The sequence below is a fragment of the Alligator mississippiensis genome, chromosome 6 (genome assembly GCF_030867095.1).
Source record: "Alligator mississippiensis isolate rAllMis1 chromosome 6, rAllMis1, whole genome shotgun sequence".
NCBI classification, from domain to species: domain Eukaryota; kingdom Metazoa; phylum Chordata; order Crocodylia; family Alligatoridae; genus Alligator; species Alligator mississippiensis.
Window position 1 is genome coordinate 17,531,469 of NC_081829.1, and position 27,057 is coordinate 17,558,525.

Genomic DNA, 27,057 nt, shown 5'->3' on the forward strand with positions numbered 1-27,057 from the left:
ACAAGATGATACAGAACACTTTTTTTCTAACATCCCCTGGCACTTGGCATTCTGGAGTTTTGTTCTCTTATGTGCCCTGCTAGAAAAATATTCCTGCTGTACAATTTACTGTCTTGTGAGAAGGTGACGGGAAGGAATGATGGAACCATGAGAACTTCTGAAGTCTACTATTTGAAGAGAATGAGGGAGTTGCATTCTAGCATCCCCCCGAGGCATCCATTTCTGAAGAGCCTTGTGGCATACGCTCTTAGTTTGCAATTAATTTGGTGCAATTAATCTGGCATGATTTACAAATGTTTAGTGTTAATGAATTAGCAGAAAACCTGGCTACTGCCTAATGAAATAGAATTTTCTGTATTAATTATAAGAAATGTCAGAGTTATATCACGGGATTTTTTTCACATGTACCATAAATTATCCATTAACCTCAATATCACTTATGCATCGCTGAGGTATTGCTGGATACACAATATGCTAACCCTCTCTCCTATGTTAAGAATGAAAGATACTCCAAGCTTTAAAATATTTTAAACCTAGATGCCTTTTGCTGTGTCACCATTTTATTTAGTAGAACAAAAATTAGATCTTGCTTTTCCACTATTTAGGTAATATGCTTTCTTGTTTAGGCAAGGAAATTAATTAAAGTTGATCAGTTAAAGATTCTCAAATACCACTGAGGTGTTTGGATTGTGATCACTTTTTGGGAGCACATTAAATAAAAATGAATCAAGTAATAGCTGCTTTCAGCTAAGTATAAATTTTTTTTTCTAAGAAGCCTGCATCCAAATTCAGAACCTCAGCTACCTAACTGCACCCCTTTGAGAGCAATTATATTAGAAGACCATTATTTAAGGATTTTCCCAAATTTTAAAGCCTGTATACTTGCCTGCCCCAGTAAGTATTAATGTCATTTTGATGCAACATAATTCACCTTGAGAGAAGACAAATAGAGGATTTCCATTCCATCCTTGCCTGCCACATGCAGACATATTATTTAAAAAAAACAACAGGTTAACAGATAGAAACGGGAAAATGTTGTATCCTACTCAATGACTTGAAGTGATAGTTAAATCCAGATCTGTGATTCAAATGAGCCAAAAGGGAACCTTTATCTCCTGTGCTTGTACTCTGCACTTCAGAGACTGACAAGATAAGGAATAGAGATTTATTACTTGAAAAAACATGAGAACAATTGATTGCAAACAATAGCTTACCTTTAGGAAATTTAAATTGATCATAACGTTTGGAATAATTTCCAGCAAAACACTACTGTAGATTTAGCAACACTCAGCAAATCAAGTCCTACACTCTGGACCTCCAGAAACACTTTCAACAAAGCTTCAAAAATTAAGTGCCAATCTTCAAATTCTGCTAGAAAGAAACCCGCTACGTCAGCAAGACTTCTTTCTAGCAAGGCCTACTGCTATGTCATGTCCCTGCTTGATCAGAACAAATTTTTAACCTGGCATAGGGATCACAATACAAACAAGGAGGAAGTAAAACATACAACTTTCTAGTTGCTCAGCCAGCTTATGCCATGAAACAAATTGTTTGCAGAATGTTTCACTGTATCCTCAAATAGCTTCTCCATCTATGGAGTTTCTTAACTTGCACAAAAAAGATTAATTGTTGAAATGGATCTCTCAATATCTTAACTGCAAGGAACATTTTTAAATACCATCCTCAACAGTGTGGCAGATTCTACAAATTCAAATTTTCATTTACATTAGTAACAGGATTTTTGTTAAAAAAAGTTCTATGTTGTTAAGCTAGTGTTAGGTATAAAACGTTGGGTGATCTACTTTTATTCCCTATTAGCAACTCACTTAAAGTCAACAGAACATAAGCATGTTTAAAACCTGTCATTTTAACCAGCTTCTCACATAGTTGACAGGTTTGATACTTTTTGCCTTTTTAAAAAATATACTGTTGTAAACTAGAAGGGCCATACTGCAATGGACAACTCAGTCCCTCAAAATAGGAGTACAATTCTTTTGTAAAAATGTAAGCAATATATTTTACTCAAGCAGAAGTCTGCTGTTATAAAAATGCAATACACGTTTCCTTTGGCAGCCGTACTAAGCAGCCTCAAGTTCAGTTCTTCCTTGAATATTTCACATGAACTCTTGAATACTCTTACATGAATCTTTGGTTTAGAATGTAAAGGAAAAGCATCCATTGGCATAAATCATTTTTATTTAAAAAGTAAGTTACAGAGGAGTAGAACTTAATTAGATATCCAATATGTGGTCTTTACATTGCTGGTACTCCCAAAAGCTGGTTAGTTAGCTACAGTTCCTACAAACAAGAGCTTTTAGATCAAATACCAGAAAGTAACAATTTCTCTTTCGTTAGGTACACATGAACCCTTCCCCTTTGCAAGTGTTACACCATTCTTAGTATGTGGAGACTAAAAAGCCCTTTAAAATAGAAATCTTTTAAATACTAAAGACAAATTGGCATCCAGCAGACTAATTCAACATGGACAACTAAACAATCCTACCTCTCCAGAAGAGCAAGGCTGTTTTTCTTGTCCTCTCCCAATGTGGGTTTCTGTTCTTTAGAATGGTTTAGACTTGTGTGTGCATAATTGGAACCATTCAAGTTGATCAGAACACTCTACCATCATTTCACAAGTTACTGCAAAACTTGCAATCGCTTAAACCTGCAAGTTCTCAACTTTTTCCAGTCCCAGAATCTCACTTTACAAGTAGAGAAAAAAATTAAAATAAATTCCAGCCATCATAAAAAAGGAAGCCCAGGTTGAGAACCCAAGGCCTATTCAATGGTGCTCAACCTTTTAGCCCCATGGGCCACACGAGTGGGCCAGGGCCCCATCTGGCCCATACAGTCATGTCACCTGGCACACAGGGATTGGAAATTTTGGGAGGGGGGAGGGGAGGGGGGGGCAGTGGAAGTGTTAATTTTACTGTTCCCCCGCCACCACATTTTTGGACCCAGGAGGGAGCTCTGCAGGTCAGATGACATGGTTCCATAGACCAGATCTGGCTTGTGTGCTGGAGGTCGAGCACCACTGGCTTGTATACAGTTGTACGATATAGTTGGGAGTAGAGGCCCTGCTTTGAGCAGAAGACTGGACTAGATGACCTCCTGAGGTCACCTTCCAGCCCTATTTTTCTATGATTCTATGAAATAACTCATTCAGGTGCAATACCTTGCTAATGTTTATTCTAGGTTTTACATGCTCCTTCCCAGAAAAGGTGCCCAATTTTTTTAATGCATGTTTCCTCTGGAAGTGAATGAGTTCAGTGCAGAAAGACATATCTACACTCCTATGCTGGGAAAAGTGCAGAAACTGAAAAGCTTTTTGGAGAAGAGCTACCCAAAGGATGAAGATGGTTTACTTCAAAACTCAAAAGTGTTAAAGATGAAGTGCAGGTCCACTTTCAGTGACCAGCAGTGGCATGATGTTCATGCTTCAAGCACTATGTTAGGAAAATGTTTCTCTGATACTAGGGCTGTGCAAAGCTTCAGGTAGTGATTCAATTCAGAGGAGATCTGGCCTGATTTGGTGGCTGAATCTCTGAATCCGAATCGAATCAGGGGACCAATTTAAAGGTCCGAATTGATTCTAAGGTCTCCAAATCTTCAGAAAAGATTCAGAGATCTTTGATGATTTGGGCAGTCCCCAGTGGCCACAGCAGGGAGCTGCAGTCAGACTCTGAGCTGGTAAGTACCATGGGGGGACCCCTGCCAGCCCCACCCCCCATGGCTGCCCCCACCCCTCCCAGCTCAGTACTTTAAAAAAAAGCCCAAGTGCTCACTGGGTGATGCTGGGTGGGGGAATCCCTGCTGCCCCCCACTGTATGGGGGGCCAGCTCCAGCACTTTAAGAAAAAAAAAAAAAAGCTGAGAAAAGCTCCAGGACTCGCTGCTCCTGTGGCAGCCTCGGGGCCTTGGGAGGGGCTTGTGCAGAGTCCCGTGCACGTGGTGTGGGGCAATGGGGAGCAGCAGGGATTGTCCCCCAACAGCAGGAGCAGGGGACAATCGGGGGGGGGGGGGAGGTTGGGGTTTTTTTCTCCTTAAAGGGCAGGAGCTGGCCTGGGCAGGGCAGCCGTGGGGGGGCTGGGGGGAGGGAGGTGGGGGTCAGGGGGCTCGTGCAGAGCCCCTCACACAGCGTGGGGATCGCCCCCCGCCTGGCAGCACCTGCTGAGTTGGGGTTTTTTTTGTTTTTTACGTAAGTGCTGGGAGCTGGGGCAGGCAGGGCAGCCATTGCCCAGCTAGGAGAGGGGCAGGGGATGGGCCTGGCCTGGCTGATTCAGAGATTCGGCAGGAGCCGAATCTCCAAATCAGATTTGGCCGAATCGAATCAGGACGATGATTTGAATCACCAAATCGAATCACTGCCCCCCCCTGAATTGTCTGAATCCAAAGCGAATACTAGCAGCTTCGCACAGGCCTATCTGATACCCCTTCTGGTTCAGCTGAATCAGTAGCAGTGATGAAAATCCTACCGTAGCAAGTTTAGCTTAATAATAAAAAATGGCTCTAGCTTAAGTTCCTTGTCTATTCTACAGATCTTATCACTGAACCACAGAATATTGGCAGGAATTCCTTAAGAAGCTAGTCAGAAAGAGAACTGACTTGAGCTCAGGTGTACTTAAATCTTCATTAATTTCCTCTGGCTACAATCCTTGCCCCTGGAGGGGTGAAAAAATAGCTTGGTTTATTCTGGCTTATACACCATAACAGCAAGTTCTAGAAGAACAAATGCTGACCTCAGTTATATGCATACTACCCCATCACATTGACCCTGCAGTTATGAACTCAGGCTAATGATACTGTTAATAACACAACCAGACTGGAACCTAGTTCATTTTCATTATTTTGTACCTCTACAGTGCTGATAAGAACAGTAGAATGTAAATCTGCCACCAAAAATGAGATGCTCCTGAACAGAGAAAAAAGCTTTCAGGAAAGTACCATTAATATTAGTCACTTCTGCAACCATAAATTCAAATAATTTCAAGTGTAGTAACAGTAATCTCAAGTTTCATGCATACTTTATCCACCTGAAGAATGACATACTCCTTGAGAGGATCATTCCTAATTCATTCTCTTGCTAAGCATTCTCCATTTTCTTGTAAACAAAGTATTACAGCTGCATTCTGTTCACATTCCTATCTAAATTCAAACCATCCAGGTTTGTATTAATCTAAAACATTTGGCCAAGACTGGCTATCCCTTCATTTAGTGAATTCACATGTCATCTGTAACAAAATGGGAAAAAAGTGCTGTACAATCAAACACTAAAATTAACAGATGGCTTAAACAAATCTAATTCAAGGAAACTCCTGACAAGTGACTATGGGAGAAGTGGTAGGTGCAAGATGTGTATTTCTTGTACAAAAAAAGAAGACACTCTCTAAGCAGAAAGGTTCTACATCCTATTACTCAAGATGTTGTGTAAGCTGGCTAGGAAAGACCGCATTTTCTCAAATATAACCTGCACCCTTTTCAACCAGAACCAATTTGTGAAACCTGGGGTGCACATTAAATGCGAGAAAACCTGATCCCCATTGATTTGGAAATTTGGTGGCGAGGGAAGCAGCAGCAGTGTTAATTGCTGCTGCTCTAGGAGCCATGGCAATTAACACTGCCACCACTCCCCTGCTGCCAAATATCCAGACCCATGGGGAGCCCCCGTGGCTAGGTAACATGGCCCCACATGCAGGGTCAGAGCTGACACATGGCTCCTGACCCAGTGTGCCAGGTTGAACTCAGCACACCAGGTCAGATGTGGTGAACTGGGTCTGTCCACAGACCTCATTTGGCACAAGGGCTAGTGCAGATTCAGGAGCAGGCTCAGTTTCCTAGCTGCTGCAACACACAGTTCTCTCTTTACGCGAGGACTGCATTCCAAAAAAACCTTGCATAAAGTGAATCCAATATTACATGTATAGCTGCGTTGCATGCCTCTTCACATAATATCAAATTTTTCTCGCACAAAGTGAATTTCTGGTATAAATAAGTCATTGCATATAAGTGAATTTGCACAAAATGAATTTGCATAAAGAGAGACCAAAATGTACTTTGTTTCTTTGAGGAAAAATAATTTTTTCTTCACCCTATGTCTTAATAAACAAGGTATTATATATGGGGATATGATGTAAGCGGAAAAATATGGTAGCACCTGTCAACCACCATGACAAAGACGAGGCATTCAAAATAACTTCTACTTTACACTTGTATAGAAGCGGTGGTGGAAGGGGGCAATTCCCATGAAACTGCAGAAGTACAAAAAATATCTACACTGATGATGCCAGAAAACACAGAAAGGAAATATGTACCACAAGTCTGCAGCATTAAAAAATCCAGGTACAAAACTGGTTAAATGAAATTTACAAAAGGTTTTGTGACATTTTGATAAACTAATCACAGATACAGATCCATTATCAAAATATCCCTTTGAAAATTTTGCATCTCATAGTACTAAATGTATTTATCAGGTGGAAATACTGGTTTCTTATTTAAGTTTAGAATATACAGCAGAAGGCTTCAGAGAGTTGTATGCACTAGCAAAATTACTAATGGGAACAAGTACAAAACCCACTCTGTATAAATCCTACATTATTGTCAGACAAAGGCGGAAATAACTGTTGAACACATTATGCTCCCATTATAGTTGGTCTGTACTTTTAAATGAGAAGTATCTTGTGTCAAACTGTAATATGCTCATCTAGGAAAACTGACAATTCACTTGAAATATAACTTAATTCTTTTCCTGCAAAGATCAGTTAAAATGGCCAAAAAATATCAGAGCGCGTGTATACACAATACACATTTATTGAGTAAAATTTCAAGTGAATATGCAGGATTTTGATCTCTTCCACCTGTAGATTTGGTTGCATTTTCCCCATTCAGAAGAATTATTTTGTTCCACTCATTTTAAGGTCACATACTTTACATTATATATACAAACAGAATGCAAAATTTTCCAAAAACACCTCAAAACAACACAATCCCTTATGAGTGCCTGTCTCCCTCTTCAAGAAGCAGAAATGTATTTCACACCCCTGTACAACATTGGTATGATTTTTAGATAGATAAATATAGGGTTCATTAATGCAAATACTGCTGCTTATAATTTTTTTTTTTATTTAGTAAGTTGCATTTTCTGGGGGAAGATACTCTGATCCAAACAGGTTTATGAAAACTTCCCTATATAGCAGGTGTCAAAATTCCCAAGCTGATTGCCCCTTAAAGTCTTAAATCTGTTTCCATGAGAGACTTAACACATTGAGACTCCTCCTAGCTAAGTACACTGCACAATTAACACTCGTTTGTCTTAGACAATCTTAACCTTTATTTGCTCATTTATATTAGTTGTCTTCTCATCTCTCCATCTTCCAAGTACGCTTGCTGGATCAATAAACAGATTTCCCTATCGACAGTCCAGCCAAGGAGGACCTTTCTAGACTGACCATCCATTTTGGAACTGGACTGTATAATCCAGATGCAAGCAAATTCTTTGACTGTGAAGCATGGGTTTTTGATATTTGAAAAGCACAGTAATACTGTACACAGACACTGGCATTCAGTAGCATTGCCTTTTTAAACAGACATTTTCAACTGCAAACTCATCTATTTTCACAATCAGAATATTTTTGTCTGAAAAGTTTATTTTAGTTTTCTGAACACCCCAAAGCAGCTGTGCTTTTGGTGTTATATCAGTGTCCAGATCAAATAAACAAAAAATTAAAATGTTCTAAATTACAAATTTAACTCCTGTAAGAGCTTCAGAAAGGAAACAGAACAGAAAGCATGACACACACATTGTGAAGGAACCCCAACGTTTCATGCAATGGCAGGCAAGATGTAAAAAGCCACCCAAATTCACACATTTGTACACCGAATCATCAGAAAAGTACTCTGTAGTAAATCTGTACATCCAAATACATTTGGGATCTACACCTAAGTTACATTATTTAATGTTATATACACTTATTACCCCTTTAATAACGTTTTAAGGAAAACCCTTCATTCAAACCCAAACAAAAAAATAAGACTAACTTGGAAAAAAGGAGAATCACTTTAGACATTCAGTTAAAATATTGGTTTTGTTTTAATCTAGACCTCGAAATGTTTATTAAAAACAAACAGTATCCTCTTCATTTAACATGTTGCTTTCTAACTGTACAGTAAATTGCATTGCAGAGAACACACCTCTGTCTTCAGCCTTATTTTCTTTGGATGGATTTAAGATGTAGCTGAATATTATTTTAGAGATAAATAAAAGGGAAGTTGGTCCAACTAGAATGATAGCTGATATATTACATGCAGTTTTTTTAATATTTTTAATTTTTTTAAACAAATGGGTGTAGGTATAGTTGATATTGCAAATGAACCAAAAAAGCACCCAGAGTCAAAATATAAAACATACCTCTATCCTGAAAATGGCAGTAAAAATCTGAAAAGTAATCTTTCTGGAACAGCATTTTTAGATAATTTAGAAATGTTAAGTACCAGGAAGACTACTAATCATAGTTTTAGCAACCAAGTTTCCCTCTTTTTACTGAATGGAACAAATGCTTTAAATAAACCGTTTGTCCTCTTCACTGAAGAGAGCTAGTCTATTCATCTTTAATGAGCTAGTTTTTTTTTTTTTTTTGGGAAGATTAGCCATGTACTGTAGTAATGTCTACTGCATATAATCCAAGCATTTGCTGTGAACAGTTGGAGAAAGCAGTCAGTAAGAACCTAGGATCAATGAAAATAGATGTTACTTTAAGCCATCCACAGAACGGAGACCCATACAGTGCCCAGTGTTAAAACCCAAATCTCTTCTTGCGCTTGTTGCTGTGCAAGTCCATTCCCGTGAAAACAGTAACTGATCCATAGTTCAATTTTCTTATTTCCTTAGTCAATTTTCACATTAGTGTAGATTTTACGAACAAAGGCACTTGTTCCCATGTAACCAATAGCTCCTGCAAAAAAACAAAAAGAGAGTATATTTTAGAGTCACGCACACACACTTCTTAAAATAAAGCTATTTACGCTATCCGTTCTGAACAAAGAAAATAACTTACCTGGGATACTTGTCCTCAAATTCTAATTATCCCATGGAATGCCTAGCAGAAACTCATTTAGCTCAAGAGATATCATTAAACCATCTTACCAACAGGCCATGCTCACGTTGCCCTGATAAATGTACCAGCCCCCTCACTGTCTCCAAGAACCAGGCCCATTTTTTGAGGCCAAGAGTTGAAAGCATAAAGCCCTAACTCTGAGGGAAGGTATGCAGGAGGGCAAGTTTTTATTATAAGTGACACACCTTTTGGATGAGTATTTTGTTGGCAAGTGTTTTTGCCTTACCATAAGGTACAAATAATAGCTGACCTCAGTCCTAGGAGTCTGAGATTCCAAGGAGGCCTGAGCAAAAAGATTAACTACTAATTGCTACTAGTTTAAAGGGAAATTGCAACCTGCAGTTTTGAAATTAGTAAGAATCATGGAAAGATTATGCCTGGGTCACAGAAGTAATAAAGAAATAGGACAATGGATTTCTGCAAGCAGAAGCAGTTTGAGTAATAAAATACTGCAGACAGTTTAATGGCAAGAGAGATGAAGAATTTGACCCAGAAAATAGATTCATCAACACCAATCCACTCTGGGGTAGATAAGCAAGGCTGCATAAACAATAAGGGTGCATAGAAATACAAGAGTCCATAGCACTGCCTTGCATGTCTCCCAAATAGGTGGAATTGTGGATGTCAGGTTAGCTAACACTCACAGGGGAGCAAGAGATGCAAGCCTGGTAAAGATCAAAGAGAACTGCTATCATTGCCTGTATAGTAATAATTGTAACCAATGGATGGGCAATTGAAGGCTACGGGTAAAATTTAATAGAGCTTTTAACACAAAGCTTTTTGGCTGTTCTGCTCAGAATGGATTATGCACACGTTTCCCTGGGAGGATGCTGACCGGAAAGTCCACAGCAAAGCAAGTTTTCCCCTTGAAGGCCACCAATCAGCCAACACAGACGTCCACTTCCTCCAAATAACCCCCTGCTAACCCAAATAAAAGAAAGGAAGAAAAATAATCAAAATATAAGCCCCTAATCCCAAGGGAAAGTTTTACCCCCAAAACAGGAAAGCCAGAGACCCCTGAAAATAATCCACTAGAGACTCCACTACTGTTTTGTGTGGGAGCTGATCAGATGCAGAAGAAAACCACACGCAGATGTTTACAACTCAATTCAGAGTACCTTATTAAGAAACAATTCAAACACCACCATCTTCAAAAGGATAAAGATGTGTCTGGGTTGAGAGGGGCTTCTTTATAGTACATAATGTGCATTTCTCCTAAAAACTGGCCCAGACTTTTGCTTCCAGGCTGGTACAAATAGCGGTGGGCTGATGAAAGCCACACATTTAAGTCCTTCCATAGGGAGCAGGGAAGGAAAGTGTTCATCACTACGGACATCAGATAGAAGTGAATAGTGTGTTTAAGCAAGCTTTAATTCTCAGTCTTTCATCTATTGGCTATTTCTTCCTTTTCTTTGCTTCTCCCCTCTGGAATAACTGAGTGACAGGCCTTGCTCTGGATGGGGTTAATTTAGGTAACTGAGGAGTAAAGTTAAGATACACAGCCAGCCTCCAACAAACCAGTTTGAGCAGGGAACAGAGAGCAGCAAACAGAGAAGGAGTTTGCTAAGGGCAGGGGTTTTCATTCTTTTTGGATCAGCATACCCCCAGTGGCCGGATGCAGACCTGGGGGAAGGTGGCATGCAGCTGAATGTGGAGCAGCGGCAGCGGCCACTTATGAGCTTCCTCTGCCCCCCGCGTCCAGCCGGAATGGTGCATAGCAGCAGTCTGTCCCTGCCTGCCCATGTGTACCCCCTAGGGCCTTCTCAAGTACCCTAGGGGGGTATGCATGCCCCTGGTTGACAACTGCTGGCTTAGGGACTTCCTGGTAGGAGCGAGCCAGGGAACAGGAGATTCTGTGTGTATGAACATGTACAAGGGCCATGCTGCAGATGTTTGGTCTGCAGGTTCTTGTAGTATGACTTTTCTCCTCTCCCCTTCTCCCCCCTGCCCGTACAGCCTAGGTGGTCTCCAGGCAGCAAAGGAGACACAAATGGAGTCTGGGAGTCAGCTGTTGTGACCTGTGTGGGATGTGCTGTGTTGGTGTTCTTCCCAGAAGGTCGGGAGCACTCATCTGCACCAAGTGTAAACTGATGTCTTTCCTGGAGGAGAAGATTCAAAGATTGGAAGCACGGGTATCCAAGCTGCACTGCATCAGGGACCAGGAAGATTACTTGAACAAGAGTTATGAGAGGCTGGTACTGGAGAGGCCAAAGGGCAATAAGGAGAAGTGGCAGCATGTAACTACTCAAAAGAGGGTCCCCAAAATTGAAGAGCTGCAGACTGAAGTTAGCAACCGCTTCCAAGCACTCTGCAATGGAACTGCTGAGGAAAAGGTAGACAAGGACATCTGCAGGCATAGGAGGTAGCAGCCTAGGATAGCAGAAAGTACAAGGCCCCAAGGACCATTGCACCATGAAGGAAGGGAAGAGTGGTGATGGCTGGTGATGCCCTTATGTAGGAGACAGAGGCATCATTTGTCTTCTAGATTTGGGGCGCCAGGTGTGCTGCCTGCCTAGAGCCCAAATTCAGGATGTCATAGAGCAGTGTTTCTCAACCTTTTAAGTAATAAGTACCCCCTAACTTCTGGAAATTTGAATAAGTACCCCAACACTCAATTTTCCAGGGGATTTTATATTTATAGACTAATATGTGCAGATGAAGTGCTCCTGACCCTGCTGGAAGAAGGGCTGTGTATATAAGGCCGTGATATGACAGATGTCTGATCTGGTGCTGATAGGGTTACCACCTTTTACACCGGGGTGCACAACTCAAGTATGTACCTGAGCTAGAGGTGGTGTTGGCCAAAGCTAGGAGGGTGGAATTACTGGGGAATTAATTTTTTTTTTTTTTTTAATTTCACCAAATTTTTGCCATAGTTTTGAGAGGAGGAAGGGGTGAGAGAGAGAGAGGAAAAAAGGATGAAAGAGACAGAGTGCTGGGGTACCCACATACCCCCTGCCTGTGTCTCGTGTACCCCCAGGGGTACGCATACCACAGGTTGAGAAACTATGTTATAGAGAGACTGCTAAAGTGCATCCAACCCCTTCCTGCTTGTCCATGTAGGCATCAATGATACTGCCAGGAATGATACTGAGCAGATCAGAGGTGATTATAAGGCTCTTGGCAAGAGGATTAAGGATCTTGGAGCACAAGTGGTGTTTTCATCAATTCTTCCTGTGGAAGGGAAGGGTTCAGGCAGAGGCCATCATATCCTGGAAGTGAATGCATGGCTGGGACAGTGGTGTTGACATGAAGGCTTCAGCTTCCTTGACAACAGACAAATGCTCTTGGGAGAAGGACTGCTATAAAGAGATGGGATCCATCTGACAAGAATGGGGAAAAGCATTTTTGGACGTCACCTGGCCAACCCAGTAAGGAGAGCTTTAAACTAGGTTCCACAGGGGATGGTGATCAAAACCCTCCAGCAACAGAGTGCACAGTCCAGAGAGGAAAAGGACTCAAAGAAACAAATTAACTCTGGGAAAGGGCCAGAAAGCTATAGGACTGCAAAAGTAGAGCAAAAGCAAAGCAAGTAGGTCAAAATGCAAAATATACCCAATGCATGCATACAGATGAGAGAAGTATGGGGAATAAACAAGATGAGCTGGAAGCTGCAGCCTGTGAAAGGAACTATGGTCTGATTGGCATCACAGAGACCTGGTGGGACCACTCTTATGATGAGAATGTCAACATCACAGGTTACACTCTGCTTCAGACAAACAGGGCTAGGAGAAATGTGGTGGTGCTGCCTCTGTCAAAAGCACATATACTTGTTTCCCTCCTGAACCAGGGAACAACAGCAAAGAAGAATGCATCTGGGTGAAGATGAAAGGTGAAAGACGCAGCATAAAAATAATGGTGGGATGTTATTATAGGCAACCAAATCAGGAAGGAGGTGGTGGATGAGGAACTCTTCAAGCATGTAACAAATCTATCCAAAATGCTATGGGATAGTCCTGGTGGGAGATATCAGTTTTCTGGACATCTGCTGGAAGAATAATGCAACAAACAAAAAATGCCAAGCCAGTTCCTAACTAATGTGGAGGACAACTTTCTCTTCCAGAAAGTGGAAGATACAACTAGGGGATCATCTATCTTGGATCTTGTCCTGACCAACAGGGAAAATGGTAAAGGATGTAAAGGTGATGGGTAACTTGAGAGGAAACAATCACAATATGATAGAATCCCAGATCCTGAGCCAGGCAAAGCATGAGGTTAGCAAAATTAGGATGCTAGATTTCAAAAAGGAAGATTTCATCTGACTCAAGGAGTTAACAGGCATGGTGTCAGGGGAGGATAGATTGAAGGATAAAGGCACCTAGGAGGACTGGGAGCTTCTAAAGGGCACAGTATTGGAAGCTCTACAAGAAACTGTCCCAACATGATGGAAAAACAAGAAGAATTGCAAGACACCAATATGGCTGCACAAGGAGCTTCTAAAATGCCTCAAATGCAGAAGGAAAGCATACAAGCAATAGAATAACGGGTAGGTCACCAAGAAAGCTACCAGGAAACAGCAAGAACCTGCAGAGACAAAAATCAGGAAAGTAAAGATAAAGAACAAGCTATACCTGGTGAAGGAAGTCAAGGACAACAACAAAAAAAGTTCTATAAAGTATGCTGGCCAGAAAAGAAGGACAAAGGAAGCTGTGGGTCCCTTGTTAAGAAGTCAGAGGGAAACTCCTAACAGAAGATGCAAAGAAGGCAGATCTACTCAACAGCTATTTTGCCTCAGTCTTCATGAAAAAAAACTTAAGCTGCAGCCAGACACCTAATAGGGATTATCTGGATAAGGAAGGGGGGCAAGCTGAGGGAGGAGATAACAAAAGAGATGGTTGGAGAGCTTTTGTTGGGTCTGAATGAATTCAAGGCAGCACAGCCAGATGAACTTCATCCCAGAGTACTGAAGGAACTGGCAGAGGAAATCTAAGAGCCCTTGGCAATGATCTTCATGAAGTTGTGGGAAACGGGCCAGGTACCAAAGGACTGGAAAAGGGCCAATGTAATACCCATCTTAAAAAAAAAAAAAAATTTAAATGGAGGACCCGGGGAGCTACAGACTGGCTAGCCTCACTTTAATACCTACAAAGGTACTGGAGATTATCCTAAAGAAGGCTATTTGCAAGCATCTGGAGGAGGAAAGGGTGATCACAAACAGCCACTATGGACTTCAAATTATTAACAAGTCCTTGCCAGAAGGGCAAGAGGTTTTGAGCAGTCCCCACAGGGGTATGTCCTAGGCCTGGTGCTGTTCGACACATTTATTAACAATTTGGGTGCCAGCACAGAAAGCTTGAGAAAGTCTGCAGACAACACAAAACTGGGAAGGATTGCAAACATGTTGGAGGATATGAATGCAGTTCAGTAGGATCTAAACAGGTTGGAAAGCTGGGCTATAGCTAGCAGGATGAAGTTCAATGAGGACAAATACAAGATGCTACACCTCAGGAGGAATAACCAAAAACACAAATATAAAATGGATGATACGTGGCTGGATGGCAGAACCATGGAAAAGGACCTGAGAATCTTGGTAGGTCACAGATTCAATGAGTCTGCAGTGTGATGCAACCACACAAAAGGCAAATACGGTTTTGAGATGCCCCTAATGCTTCTATTAATGCAAGACATGGGAGGTGTTAATTCCTCTACTCAGTACAGTTAGGCCTCAACTGAAATACTATGTGCAGCTCTGAGCTCCACATTTTAAAAAGGACATGGAGAAGACAGAGTCCAGAAGCAGGCAACAAACATAATCAAGAGCTTGGAAAGCAAGTCATAGGATAAGAGGCTGAAGGAGCTAGGCATGTTCAGCTTGTAGAAAAGGTGCTTAAGAGACTTAATACTTGAAGGACTGCCATAAAGAAGGAAAATGCCTTTTTTCTCTTGCTGCACACAGGATGTGGACTAATGGCCTGAAGTTGTAGTAAATTAAGTTTAGACTAGATAGCTGGAAGAGCTTCTTCACTGAAAGAATAGTGAAGCAGTGGAATAGACTGCCCAGGGACATTGTGGACTCTCTATCACTGTTCAAAAAAAGGTTGGACAGCCACTGGTCAGGGATGACCTAGGCATAGCTATCCATTCGTTCTACTATGGGCATTTCCTATGCTTTTGAGCTTTGCTGGCTTTCCCGCTTCTCCCCTCTTTTTCCTTCATGCATCAAGAAGCTCAGAGGCACTGGGTGTTGGCTACAGCCAAGACTGGGAATTTGACTAGGGTGTGGCCAATGCTCCTGCTAGGGACCAAGTCAGAGGTACCTGGCTAGAGGGTCTTGCCCCTCCACTCAGAGTCAAACCAAATGCCATATTTGGGATCAGGAAGGAATTTTACCCCAGGGTTAGGTTGATACAGACTCTAGGAGTTAATACCTTCCTCTGCAGCAAGGGGCATGGCCTTCTACCTGGGATCTCTTGAGCATATATTAACAACGTTTCACAGAAGCAGGACATTAGCTGCCATGGTTCCCCTACTTTACCTGTGGCAGGTTAGGGTGTTAGGTCTGTGTTCTGTCAGGCTTGATGGTAAACTTATGTAGAGTTTAGATTATGAATTGTATTGGATGGTTTGGATAGGAACAAACCTGCCTCAGGCAGGGGGTTGAACTAGATGTCTGGAGGTCTCTTCCAGCCCTACTTCTCTATGATTTTATGATCTGTGAGATTCAGATTCACAGACAGATCAAGTATTCTGTATCTGGAACCTCCTTTTTGTGTGCTATCTGTACCATAGAAGTGATGCATTAAGGGTCACCATAATCTAGACTGTAATTTTAACTCTTAGTTTAGTAGCAACTCATAGGTAATAATTCCTAAATACAGTTCAGGTGTCTCTGGGACTGACCTCTGCCACTACTGGTGACACCCAGAGAATGGGTCTTGCTGAAATTTGTTTTCTCTATAAAATCTTTATCAACCTCTAATTCTTAGACTCTCCAGTGCAAATGGTTTTCTATGGACAAAACTAGACGCAGCATATCCAGGTACTCCAGTTTATTCAAAGGGACAACTTGAGAATATGGGTAATTCATTATGAACCCAAGTGACACTAGTGCTATACTGGTGGTGGTGCAGAATAGAAACAGCGCATTACATCTCGGGGACACCTGATCCACAGAACGTAACCACTGCCGTAGTATTTTATCACTAAAGAACTCCACAGTGCGCAAAAACAAGTAATACACAGTAGGACTGTGATTCAGTAAATAGAGAAATTGAGAAACTATTGAGAAGTCTATTTATCTGTGTGATACTAGAGTAGTACAAGCTCATATTTTCAAACTACACACTCCACAGAGCATGAAGATGACATTAGTTAGTCAGGAAACTCTGAAAAAAGTCTATTCTATCAGTAGAGTGCTTTTCTCTGACATAAAGAAATCTGTCAGTTTCATCAAAATGAAATTAAAGGGAACTCAGCAAGCCTGAAAGTTGTAATAAGCTTTCAACAGCTAGTATCAATATTCAGGTGATCTGCAGGGGGGCAGTCACTTTGTTCCACGGATTATGTTAAATCCAAGTTGACTAACCATGGTCAAGATAACTGAAGCTAGGGACAAGTGATACGGGTAGAGAGAGGCGCCAATGCAATCAGTGACATCTAAAATCCTAATGGTTTCTAGTTGCATTCAGTTTTATTATGCTGCAGACTGTCACAACCCAAGGGTGTGATTTTGTGTGCGCGCGCTTCGGCACTGCTAAATTATTTCCTGCCACGAGGAGCTTTCTTTGCAAGGTGCATTTCTCAGTTGCAAAGAGAAAACCCCAGTGCAAAGAAGTTCCCACCACCCGCATGCAAATTTGTGTCCCACTATTGGCCAGTTCTAAATTATTCCCACGTGGCAGCTAGCGATTGGCTTGCTAGCCGTATAAGAGGCTTGAGCGGTTTCTGCCCAAGTTGGAGGACTCCACAACCATCTGGAGGAGGAGGACTTCACGTTTCGTGAAGAACTCTAAGCGCTGAGGAGCCTAACGGACCCAGCATGTACCTTAAGAAGGCTATAGGGGTCTGATCAACCTCTGGCCTCTCCCCGTCGCCGAGCGCGATCCCTCGATGAACCCCTTCCCTGTGCGCAAGTTCCACGGAGCCTAGCAAACTTCGTGTGAGTGTATCCAGAGCTCTTCTCCGAGTTGTTTTCTTCGGTTGACACGACGGGCTCGTGGTTTTAGAGCCTTCAGCCGGATTGGGCTAGAGTTCGCAAGATTAGAACTCCTGTCCGCTCTTCTTTCCTATCTGTAACTGCAACTCAAGCAAGTTTTCCTGCCTGCACCGCGACCATCTACGGTGTAAATAAAATAATCTTTAATCAACCGCTACGCGTCCGTGCCTAATTCTAGTCCGCCGGCCTGCATTCCCCGACCCGTGTGCCAGGGTTGCTGGCCACAGCCCTCCGCACACCCCCGAGGGCCTCAGACAGCTCCCGGCCCGCACATGGCGACGAGGATGGGATCAGGGGAAGGCATGCTGGAGCTAGAATTAGTTAAGAACTGCCCTTGGCGCAGTGGAAAACGCCAAGTGGAAAACTTTATGGAACTGGAGGCGCATATCGCTTACCACCAGGCGGGAGGAACGGGCGAGAGGTTTATCAGCAGACGCCTTTCGCTGAAGGGAGAAGAGGGAGCTTCCAAAGACAGAGCCCCGAGAGAGAGGGAAGTGTATCTGCACCCCGCGGCATTTAGGTGTATAACAAGTGATGAGCGGGTCCTGTTTAGGCCCCTCGACACCGTGTCCCTCGCCAGAGTCAACCCGGCGGGCGCAGTAAACCCGACCCTCACCTGGGAGTGTGCCCGTTGCCTAAGATGTGCTCGGGAGAGTGAAGAACCGGTGCCAATCGACCGGTTCGCCCCCTTTATGCTGGCGTCAAGATTAAGGGGTCGCGAGCTTCCATCCGAGCTCCGCGAAGATCTGGAGATGGAGGAACGCGCCGCGGATGAGAGGGTGGCCCCACAATACAACAAGGGGGGAGTGCTAACTGCAACTTTTCGTACTGTAACTAATTTAATGCAGAAGAATTTAAGTTTGAAAGCCCAGCTGCATATGGCCGTTCAAGCGGTCAAAGAAGCGGCTGCGAAAAAAAATCCTGAAACGCCACGACAAGATGGCGCCGAGCAAGAGGGAGACCGCGTGGAAGAACCAGAAGAGAAGGGTGGAGCTTCGGAGGAACCTGCGAGAGTTCGGCCAGCAACTCTGCCCACCAACGCAGCGTTGCTTCCGGCAACCCTGCCCACCGATGCAGTGTCGCTTCTGGTGACCATGCCTTCATGCTGACGGAACGGAGAATCGAGCGGAGGAGTGCATCCGCCCCTCCTGCCTGAAGTAATAACAGCAGCAATGACTCCCGCAGCAGTAGTTCAGCCTGTAACAACCAGCCGAGTTGCTATTGCCTATTATGCTCGCACCAGAACTGAATTGCAGGAGTTGTGCAGAGAATCAAGAATCCAACCTGAAGAAACTCTAGCTGTATGGTTGGGACGTTTGGTCGTGGAACTTGGATCCAAACTGCTAAACCAGGAAGCAGCAAGCTTCTTGGTCAGACAAGCTTCGTGGAGTAGAGGACATGTCACTGACATCGACATGGTGGCGTTTAATGTTCACTGGCCTATTCCACTGCCAGCGCTTGTTGTAGGACTGATCGGTGAAAAAGCCCAAGCATGGCATGACGGACAGCCAGAACATACCGGCACAGAACAACTCATGCTAGCGATCATCGGAGTCTCGTACTGTGCCTGGAACCCCAGAGCATGTGCACTGGGACTCACATCACTCCAGCGAATAAGACCATGGCCTCACCGTCATCTACGAGATCCTGGAACCGTTCCAGTAACCATTCACAGCATAGATAGTTGTCTTGAGGTTTATGGGCGAAAGAACATCGTCGTCCTCCGGATTCTGCTTAACCCAACGGTGAACCAACCCGTGAGTAATCTCCTTCGTCAGTTGTCACGACTGCATATCCTGATGGAGCCAAGATTATCTAGTGATCGGGAACGTCGACACCCGACCGAGACTCAAGGCACAAGACATCACGAATCCAATCTTCCATCATTGCCACAGAGAACACCAGAGGAGCGATACATGTTTGGATTTCTCCTACAGCGTTCTGGACTCAATAAGTGGCAACTTCGGATTTTAGGGGACGCAAGCCAATGGCAACTGGCCTATGAGTTAGGTTTCCATTATCTAGAAGAACTAGACGACGGCTCCTCAACGATTTCATCTAGTTGAGTGTGCAAGAGAGGGTAGTTTAAAGTAGCAAACACCTGTATTATATGTTTTAGAAATGATAGTGTAGTTCCATGGAAACTTTGTAAATATTTTGATATACATTAACTTATTTTCTGAGAGTTTTGTTTACAGATCCGGAATTCAGAGTGCATGGCAAAGAGAAGCCCCAAGAAGGATAACATCATCGGAAGAAGTGAGGGCCTAACGCGTGACTTCACCATGACACCCACTGAAGCCCTGATCATGCAGTTCTTTGTTATGAATCTGATTATGTGTATATGTATTTGTGTTGGTTATTATTTAATTCGATCCCTAGAGGACGAACTTCTTATGTTAGCGAATTTTGTGTTTACCCGTTTAGTTCAGCGACCTGTGGTAAGAGCTCTCGATAACCCGAGTGACAAGCGTGTGGTATAATTCAGCTGTGCCTTCAGCAAGGGGGGATGTCAAAACCAAAGGGTGTGATTTTGTGTGCGCGCGCTTCGGCACTGCTAAATTATTTCCCACCACGAGGAGCTTTCTTTGCAAGGTGCATTTCTCAGTTGCAAAGAGAAAACCCCGGTGCAAAGAAGTTCCCACCACCCGCATGCAAATTTGTGTCCCACTATTGGCCAGTTCTAAATTATTCTCATGTGGCGGCTAGCGATTGGCTTGCTAGCCGTATAAGAGGCTTGAGCGGTTTCTGCCCAAGTTGGAAGACTCCACAACCATCTGGAGGAGGAGGACTTCACGTTTCGTGAAGAACTCTAAGCGCTGCGGAGCCTAACGGACCCAGCATGTACCTTAAGAAGGCTATAGGGGTCTGATCAACCTCTGGCCTCTCCCCGTCGCCGAGCGCGATCCCTCGACGAACCCCTTCCCTGCGCGCAAGTTCCACAGAGCCTAGCAAACTTCGTGTGAGTGTATCCAGAGCTCTTCTCCGAGTTGTTTTCTTCAGCTGACACGACGGGCTCGCGGTTTTAGAGCCTTCAGCCGGATTGGGCTAGAGTTCGCGAGATTAGAACTCTTGTCTGCTCTTCTTTTCTGTCTGTAACTGCAACTCAAGCAAGTTTTCCTGCCTGCACCGCGACCATCTACGGTGTAAGTAAAATAATCTTTAATCAACTGCTACGCGTCCGTGCCTAATTCTAGTCCGCCGGCCTGCATTCCCCGACCCGCGTGCCAGGGCTGCTGGCCACAGCCCACCGCGCACCCCCAAGGGCCTCAGACCGCTCCCGGCCCGCACGCAGACAACATGGATGGGCATCCAAAACATTAGGTCTCCCTATGTTTTTCAAAAGAGATCTATACCTGCATGTACAGAGCTCAGTTTTATAGCACAAGCTTCCATTAGCCCTCAGTGAGGGCAACTTTCCTGGCAAGTTGCCTCGAAATGTAGCTCAAGACAAGTCTGACTGCTTTAAAAGAAGCCCTTTTGAAACTGTCAGATCTGATAAAGCTACATCAGAACCCACAGACAACTAATGACTGCCACCAATTAATTTTCAACAATGTGCACTTGGCTAGTTCAGATGTCAAGGGAAAAGCCATTACACTTTAAAAAAAATCCCATACTAAACGTGCAAGACAAGTGAAGTTTGCTAAAAGGAGATTTTTACAAACGGAATACAAGAGCTCCTAGGAAAAAGGAACCTCATGGGTTTACTTTCAATGTTCCGCAATAAAGGCAAGGGGGAAACCCCCCCCCCCCCCAAACAATGCCATCGGACATGGAATACATATTAGATGTTTTCATCTGGATAAATATTTGAAAAGTTAAACTAATTTAGAGTTCTACTTCATACTACATCCATTTTTTCCACTATAACAAGAAAGCATATGCACATTTTCCTTTCCAATGTTTTAGCATATTTTAATTACAGAAACTGATGGGCATGCTTAGTTCTGCATTATAGACATTTTAATCAGTACCATACCGAGCACTAACGAAAGATTAGAGCTCAAAGGTATAAGCTTATTGAAGAAAAATGGCTGAGACGCTGCCAGAACAGTAGGGAAACCATGTAGTGTGCCAAGAACTTCAAGAGGCCAGATGAGATTTCAGTAGAATAAAAAGCATTCAGCCTTTATAACTGGAGTTTTTCGTCCCCTAGAGTGTCTTGACATTACCTTCTTGGGTCTCCCAGAGATTAAAAAAGAAAAAAAAAAAATCTGTGCGCGAAATAAATGGTGACTACAAGATCTACCAATGGCTTGATCCTGCAACGGTATCAGTAACCCTTAACCTTATCAGTATCTTAACTCACAAGTACTCACTAATAGAGTTATTGAGTTTATTCATACAAGTAAAAAAAGTCACATGTGTACGGAATTGTAAAATAAGACTTTAAAAAGGGTAAACTATCTACATATTTGTACAAAGAACCAAACTGGTGCTTTCAAAAAGATGCGAGGGAAAGGACTAAGAGATGAATTAGTATATCAAATTACCAGATGAACTTCCAAACAGTATCTTACATTTTCCTCCAAACATCTGCTAAAACAACACCTGAACAGCACCATGTTCATGGATCAACTGTAAATATTTAAATGTTTCTTCAACCCCTGCCAATAGGCACAGGACATTGCTAAGGCTGAAGTCATTAAAGTAAGCAATCCATGCCATCTGGAAAGTGCCAAGACAAATATAACAATATAAAGAATGTGTGTGTGGTGGGGGAGGGGGAGGAGATTGAAAGAGTTGGGGAGAAACCTTCTCATGATCAGGGCAAACAGCTTGATTTGTCCCATGGCGGTAGCGATGGTTGGCTCAGTATAGCAATCCCAGCCAACTGTGACAACCGTTAGATGTCATACTGGAGGACTTAGAAAATTAGGATTAGAAGGAACCTCAGGAAGTCATCTAGTCCACCCCCCTGCTCAAAGCAGGACCATCCCCAACTAGATCACCCCAGTCAAGGTGTTGTCTAGCCAGGTCTTAAAAGCCTCCAAGGATGGAGATTCTACAGCCTCTCTGGGTAACTTGTTCCAGTGTTTTCCTATCCTCCTAATGAGAAAGATTTTCCTAATATCTAACCTAAACTTCCCTTGCTGCAACTTGAGACCATTGCTCCTTGTTCTGTCATCTGCCACCACGGAGAACAGTCTAGCACCATCCTCTTTGGAACCACTCTTCACGTAGCTGAAGGCTGCTATTAAATCCCACGCCTCAGTCTTCTCTTCTGCAGACTAAACAAGCCCAGTTTCATATATTTCATAGACATTAGGGCTGGAAGGGACCTCCGAAGATCGAGTCCAGCCTCCTGCCCCAAAGGCAGGAAGTCAGCTAGCGTCAAAGGATCCCAGCAAGATAAGCATCCAAAAGTTTCTTAAAAAGTGTCCAGAGCAGGTGCTTGCACCACTTCTGGAGGGAGTCTATTCCAGGCCTTGGGGACTCAGACAGTAAAGAAGTTTTTCCTACAAAGGGTGTTATGCCTCTTGTGACCTAGCCATTGCAGGGCCCAGGCTGCCAATCCTCTCCACAGCACCACAGCCGTCCCTGCTTTGTGCTCCACTGACCCTTGCCAATGGCTGCCACTGTTTTCCACTGCAAACAGTGATGGGGAGCCATAAATTCAGCTGCGCAGCATGGTAGCAAGGTGAGAAGACCCTTGGCACAGAGTAGGGATGCTAGAAGCTGCAGACAGGACTGGCAGTAAGTGGCAGAGGAATGGACAGTACAGGGTGGACAGCATGCCCCTGCCACCACATCCCCTATGCAGGCCAGATCTGACTTGTGAGCCATAGGTTGCTGACCCCTATCTTAGCCTATATCTACACTGCAGTGGTCCAGCCATGATGTTCCCAAATATACCAACTCATCACGGTACTCAGGGTTGAGAGACACTGCTGCCACAGTGTGGACATACCTTAGAGATGTGGCTTGGGAGGGCAACCTAGACCAAACAGGTCCCTGGAGAATGTACTTCCCCTCAAAGCTATGAGTGCTGGCAAGTTAATGGCACTATGGGCACTTTTACATGTGCTCGGGGGGGGTACCATGCGCAGCAGTGTTTTAATTAGAGCGCCAACAGATCTCCTGTATCAGTGTCCCTGTGCTTAAAAATGGCGGTGGGGATGCTTGAACTAAAGCTTGTTCCTGCCATGCGTGGTAATTGCCATGCTCACTCGACTCAATTAATGGAGTCTCCTCTGACATGCCGGAATTCCAGCATGTTGGAGCAGCCTCTGCACTCATTTATAGGCGCCCTATATGTTTGGATGTCTAAATCCTGCTCTTCAGCATGCTAGGAATAGAGGTTCTGCATGTTTGTTTCAACTTATCCTATACAGAAAATGTTAACAACTAGCCTAATTACTCCAAAAACTAAAAAACCAGAAAGACAATCTATGTCTCATGTAAGCTAGGCTGCTGCAAGTGCATGCAGCAGCTGAGTGGTAGGAAAACATTCAGGTGGTTAGGAGCCTTATCCCCTTGTCTAGTATTCATATTCCAGCCTGCAGCTCATGCTCTTCACTGGTGGGTAACCTGGAGACAATTTCCACAGTGTCTTTCTTACGCAGCATAAAAAGCCTTGTTGCCCCAATACCTCACACTAACATGAGGACAGTAAGTCACTAAAGGGCAGAATAAAAGCTATTTATGATACTCTTTATCATTATGGAATTAATTTGACAAAGTTTAAGCATGCTAAAAATACATCCTTATATTTGTTTTTTGCACTGTTTAATTTTTGCAGCATGGCTGCAAGGTGTCTGTTTCTGTACAGCACCTTGGAGATGTTTACCTACTTAGTTTGTATAACTTTACACTACTTAAGCTAGTGTCATAATGATTGAAAACATTTAGTTCTCTGACTACAAGCCTGTTTTTAAAGCTGTATATTTTTAGCATCCAATAAAATTATTTGCATCACATTTTGAAAATACTGGCACCTGGATATTTGAAATATAACAGATTCTTAATATATTCTGAACTTACCACACATTATCCCCAAGGCTGTGCTAAATACCGCCATATAACCAAAGTAAAATGATGTTTGAAATAAGCCATACATCCTGAAATGAAACAAGATAGCAATTTATTTCACAGGTCATTTTTCACTATTTCACTTATTTTAAAACAAGCTTAAAATGTTATAAGCATTTAATTTCATAGTTGGTAGGGTCGGAAGGGACCTGAGCAGATCATCAATTCTGACCCCCTGTCACGGGCAGGAAAGAATGTTGGGGTCAAACGACCCCAGCTAGGTAATTATCTAGCCTCCTTTTAAAGACCTCTAAGGTAGGAGCCAGCACCACTTCCCTTGGAAGTTGGTTCCAGATCCTAGCCGCCCTAACTGTGAAGTAGCGCTTCCTGATGAAGTAGTGCTGCCTGAACCTACCCTCAATCAACTTGTGGCCATTATTCCTAGTTACTCCTGGTAGTGCTCGGGGAAACAGGGACTCTCCCATTCCCCGCTGGTCCCCCTTGGTAAGTTTATAGATGGCCACCAGATCCCTTCTCAGCCTTCTCTTGTGGAGACTGAACAGGTTCAGGTCCCGTAGCCTCTTCTCGTAGGGCCTGCCCTGCTGCCCCCTGACCACACAAGTAGCCCTCCTCTGGACTCTCTCAGTGCTGTCCACATCCCTCCTGAAGTGTGGTGCCCAGAACTGGACACAGTACTCCAACTGCAGCCTGACCAATGTTGCACAGAGGGGGAGGATCACCTCCTTGGACCTGCTTGTGGTGCATCTGCGGATGCATGACAAGGTGCAGTTAGCCTTATTGACCGCGTCCTCACACTGGCAGCCCATTTTCATCTTGGAATCAATAATGACTCCAAGATCCTTTTTCGCCTCTGTGCTGATGAGAAGGGAGTTCCCCAGCCTGTAGGTATGCTGCTGGTTCTTCCTCCCCTAGGTGCAGTATCTTGCACTTGTCAGTGTTGAATCCCATCCTATTCTCATCTTCTCATCCCTGTAACCTGTCCAGATCCAATTGCAGCCTGTCCCTCCCTTCTAACGTGCTCACCTCTCCCCACATCTTAGTGTCATCTGTGAATCTGAACAAGGTGCTTTTCACCCCCTCGTCCAAGGTGCTGATGAAGATGTTGAACAGTTTGGGCCCAAGGACCGAGCCCTGAGGGACCCCACTGCCCACATCCCTCCAGGTCAAAAATGACCCGTCCACCACCACTCTCTGGGTGCGGCCCTCCAGCCAATAGGTGACCCATCTGACTGTGTAAGCATCATCACCACAGTCATCTAATTTTTTAACGAGAATGGGGTGAGAGACAGTGTCAAAGGCCTTCCTAATTTAGGAATTAAACATTCATGATAACTACCACTTACTTTGTCTTGAAAAAGTAGTAGTAAAAGGAATACATGTAAACATAGATTGCCGTTGATGCAGCAGAAAGAAAGCTTGTCCACTGCCTGAAAAAAACATACAAGTGTATCAACACATAAACTAATACTGACTGACAAAAATGCATGGCGCATGAGGAAAACCTACAAGAAGAAAATCTACTCAATAAAATATTTTAACCGCTAATGTAAAAGTCTAGCTGCTTATAAGATACATTAAGAAAGCTAGCAAGAACTTTCAGAAACTTACTTAGAATAGGAAAAAATATCTTGTCAATTTCCATTTCAATACTAGGATAGTGCATCGAGTCAACTATGAACAAAGGCGGCACTTACCACCTATAATCCTCTGCATTTAGCAGGAAGTAGGTGCATACAATAGTCACGCAGACTGTCACAATGCAGAGAATAACCAACACCAACATCATGAAGCCGTAAACATAGTAGATCTTGTAAGCCCAAAATGATGTGAAAATGAAATACCTAAATGAATCAAATATGCGGATTATAAATTGCAACTATTAGCAGTCTGAAAAGATCAAGCATATTTATTAGCAATAGTCAACTTAAACTCACATTTCAATGAAAATTGATCCAAAAGGGAGGATGCCACCTAGGCAAACAATAACAGCTGGTTCCATAAACCTGTAAAATATTAGGATTAGCACATCAGTGATAATAGGGTTTTCTTTATAAAGATACATTAAGACAAACAACAAATTCCACAACCCCTCAAACCCAACACTTACTGACAAACCCCACCTCAATTTTCCTGGAGCTGACAAGTTTTTGTTTTGGTTTTTTTTAGTGCAAGATTCATGTCAATTTCCAAAACCCGTATTTAAGCTTGATTCAAGGGATATGGAAAAAACATTAACAGAAATGGGCACTGGATCAGGTCCTAAGTGATTAAGGATTTTGAGCACGCACAGCCAGTCAAATGAGTGGGAGCTCACCATGCCTAAAAAGGAATTCCTATTTAAATGGAGGTGCACCACTATATCAGTCGCACAGGATTGTCACCGATAAAAGGAAAATTAGCATCAGCAATTGGCTTTTTTGGCTGCCATAGCTGATAATGTCACCAATAAATGTTGCATGCATGCTCTCAGCCGCAGCATGCATGTGGCCAGGAATGCAGCCGGGCAACTTGGAGAGCAGAGTCCAGCTGGTAAGACTGTCGGGGGAAGGGGTGTGTGGGGGGCAGATCAAGGCAGATCAGATGTTGCCCAGCCAGGGCACTGAATGCAACTCCAGGGTTGGGAGTGGGATGGAGCCATGGACGGCTCGTCTGGAGGGCACAGGGGGGAGATTCCCTGCTTCTGCGTGTCCCCCAGGGGAGGCACGGGGGGCATTTGCCCCCCCTGATTTGTGCACGGGCAAAGGTGAGCTGCAAGTAGGTGGGGTGGGCAGCAGCAGTGCTTGCAGGGGTGGCTACA

At 43.5% G+C, this 27,057-nt stretch overlaps 1 protein-coding gene across 1 annotated transcript in view; it reads right to left on the minus strand.

Moving 5' to 3' along the window:
* Positions 1–2,178: 2,178 nt before the first annotated feature.
* The window catches only part of TM9SF3 (transmembrane 9 superfamily member 3), a 121,334-nt gene continuing 96,455 nt past the window's right edge, over positions 2,179–27,057 (minus strand). The window contains exons 11-15 of the mRNA XM_014605000.3: positions 26,195–26,263; positions 25,955–26,101; positions 25,604–25,687; positions 24,252–24,328; positions 2,179–8,947 (exon numbers count right to left, since the gene is read on the minus strand). Of these exons, the coding sequence (XP_014460486.1) occupies positions 8,880–8,947; positions 24,252–24,328; positions 25,604–25,687; positions 25,955–26,101; positions 26,195–26,263 (445 nt within the window). The 3' untranslated portion in view covers positions 2,179–8,879. The remainder of the gene's footprint in view (positions 8,948–24,251; positions 24,329–25,603; positions 25,688–25,954; positions 26,102–26,194; positions 26,264–27,057) is intronic.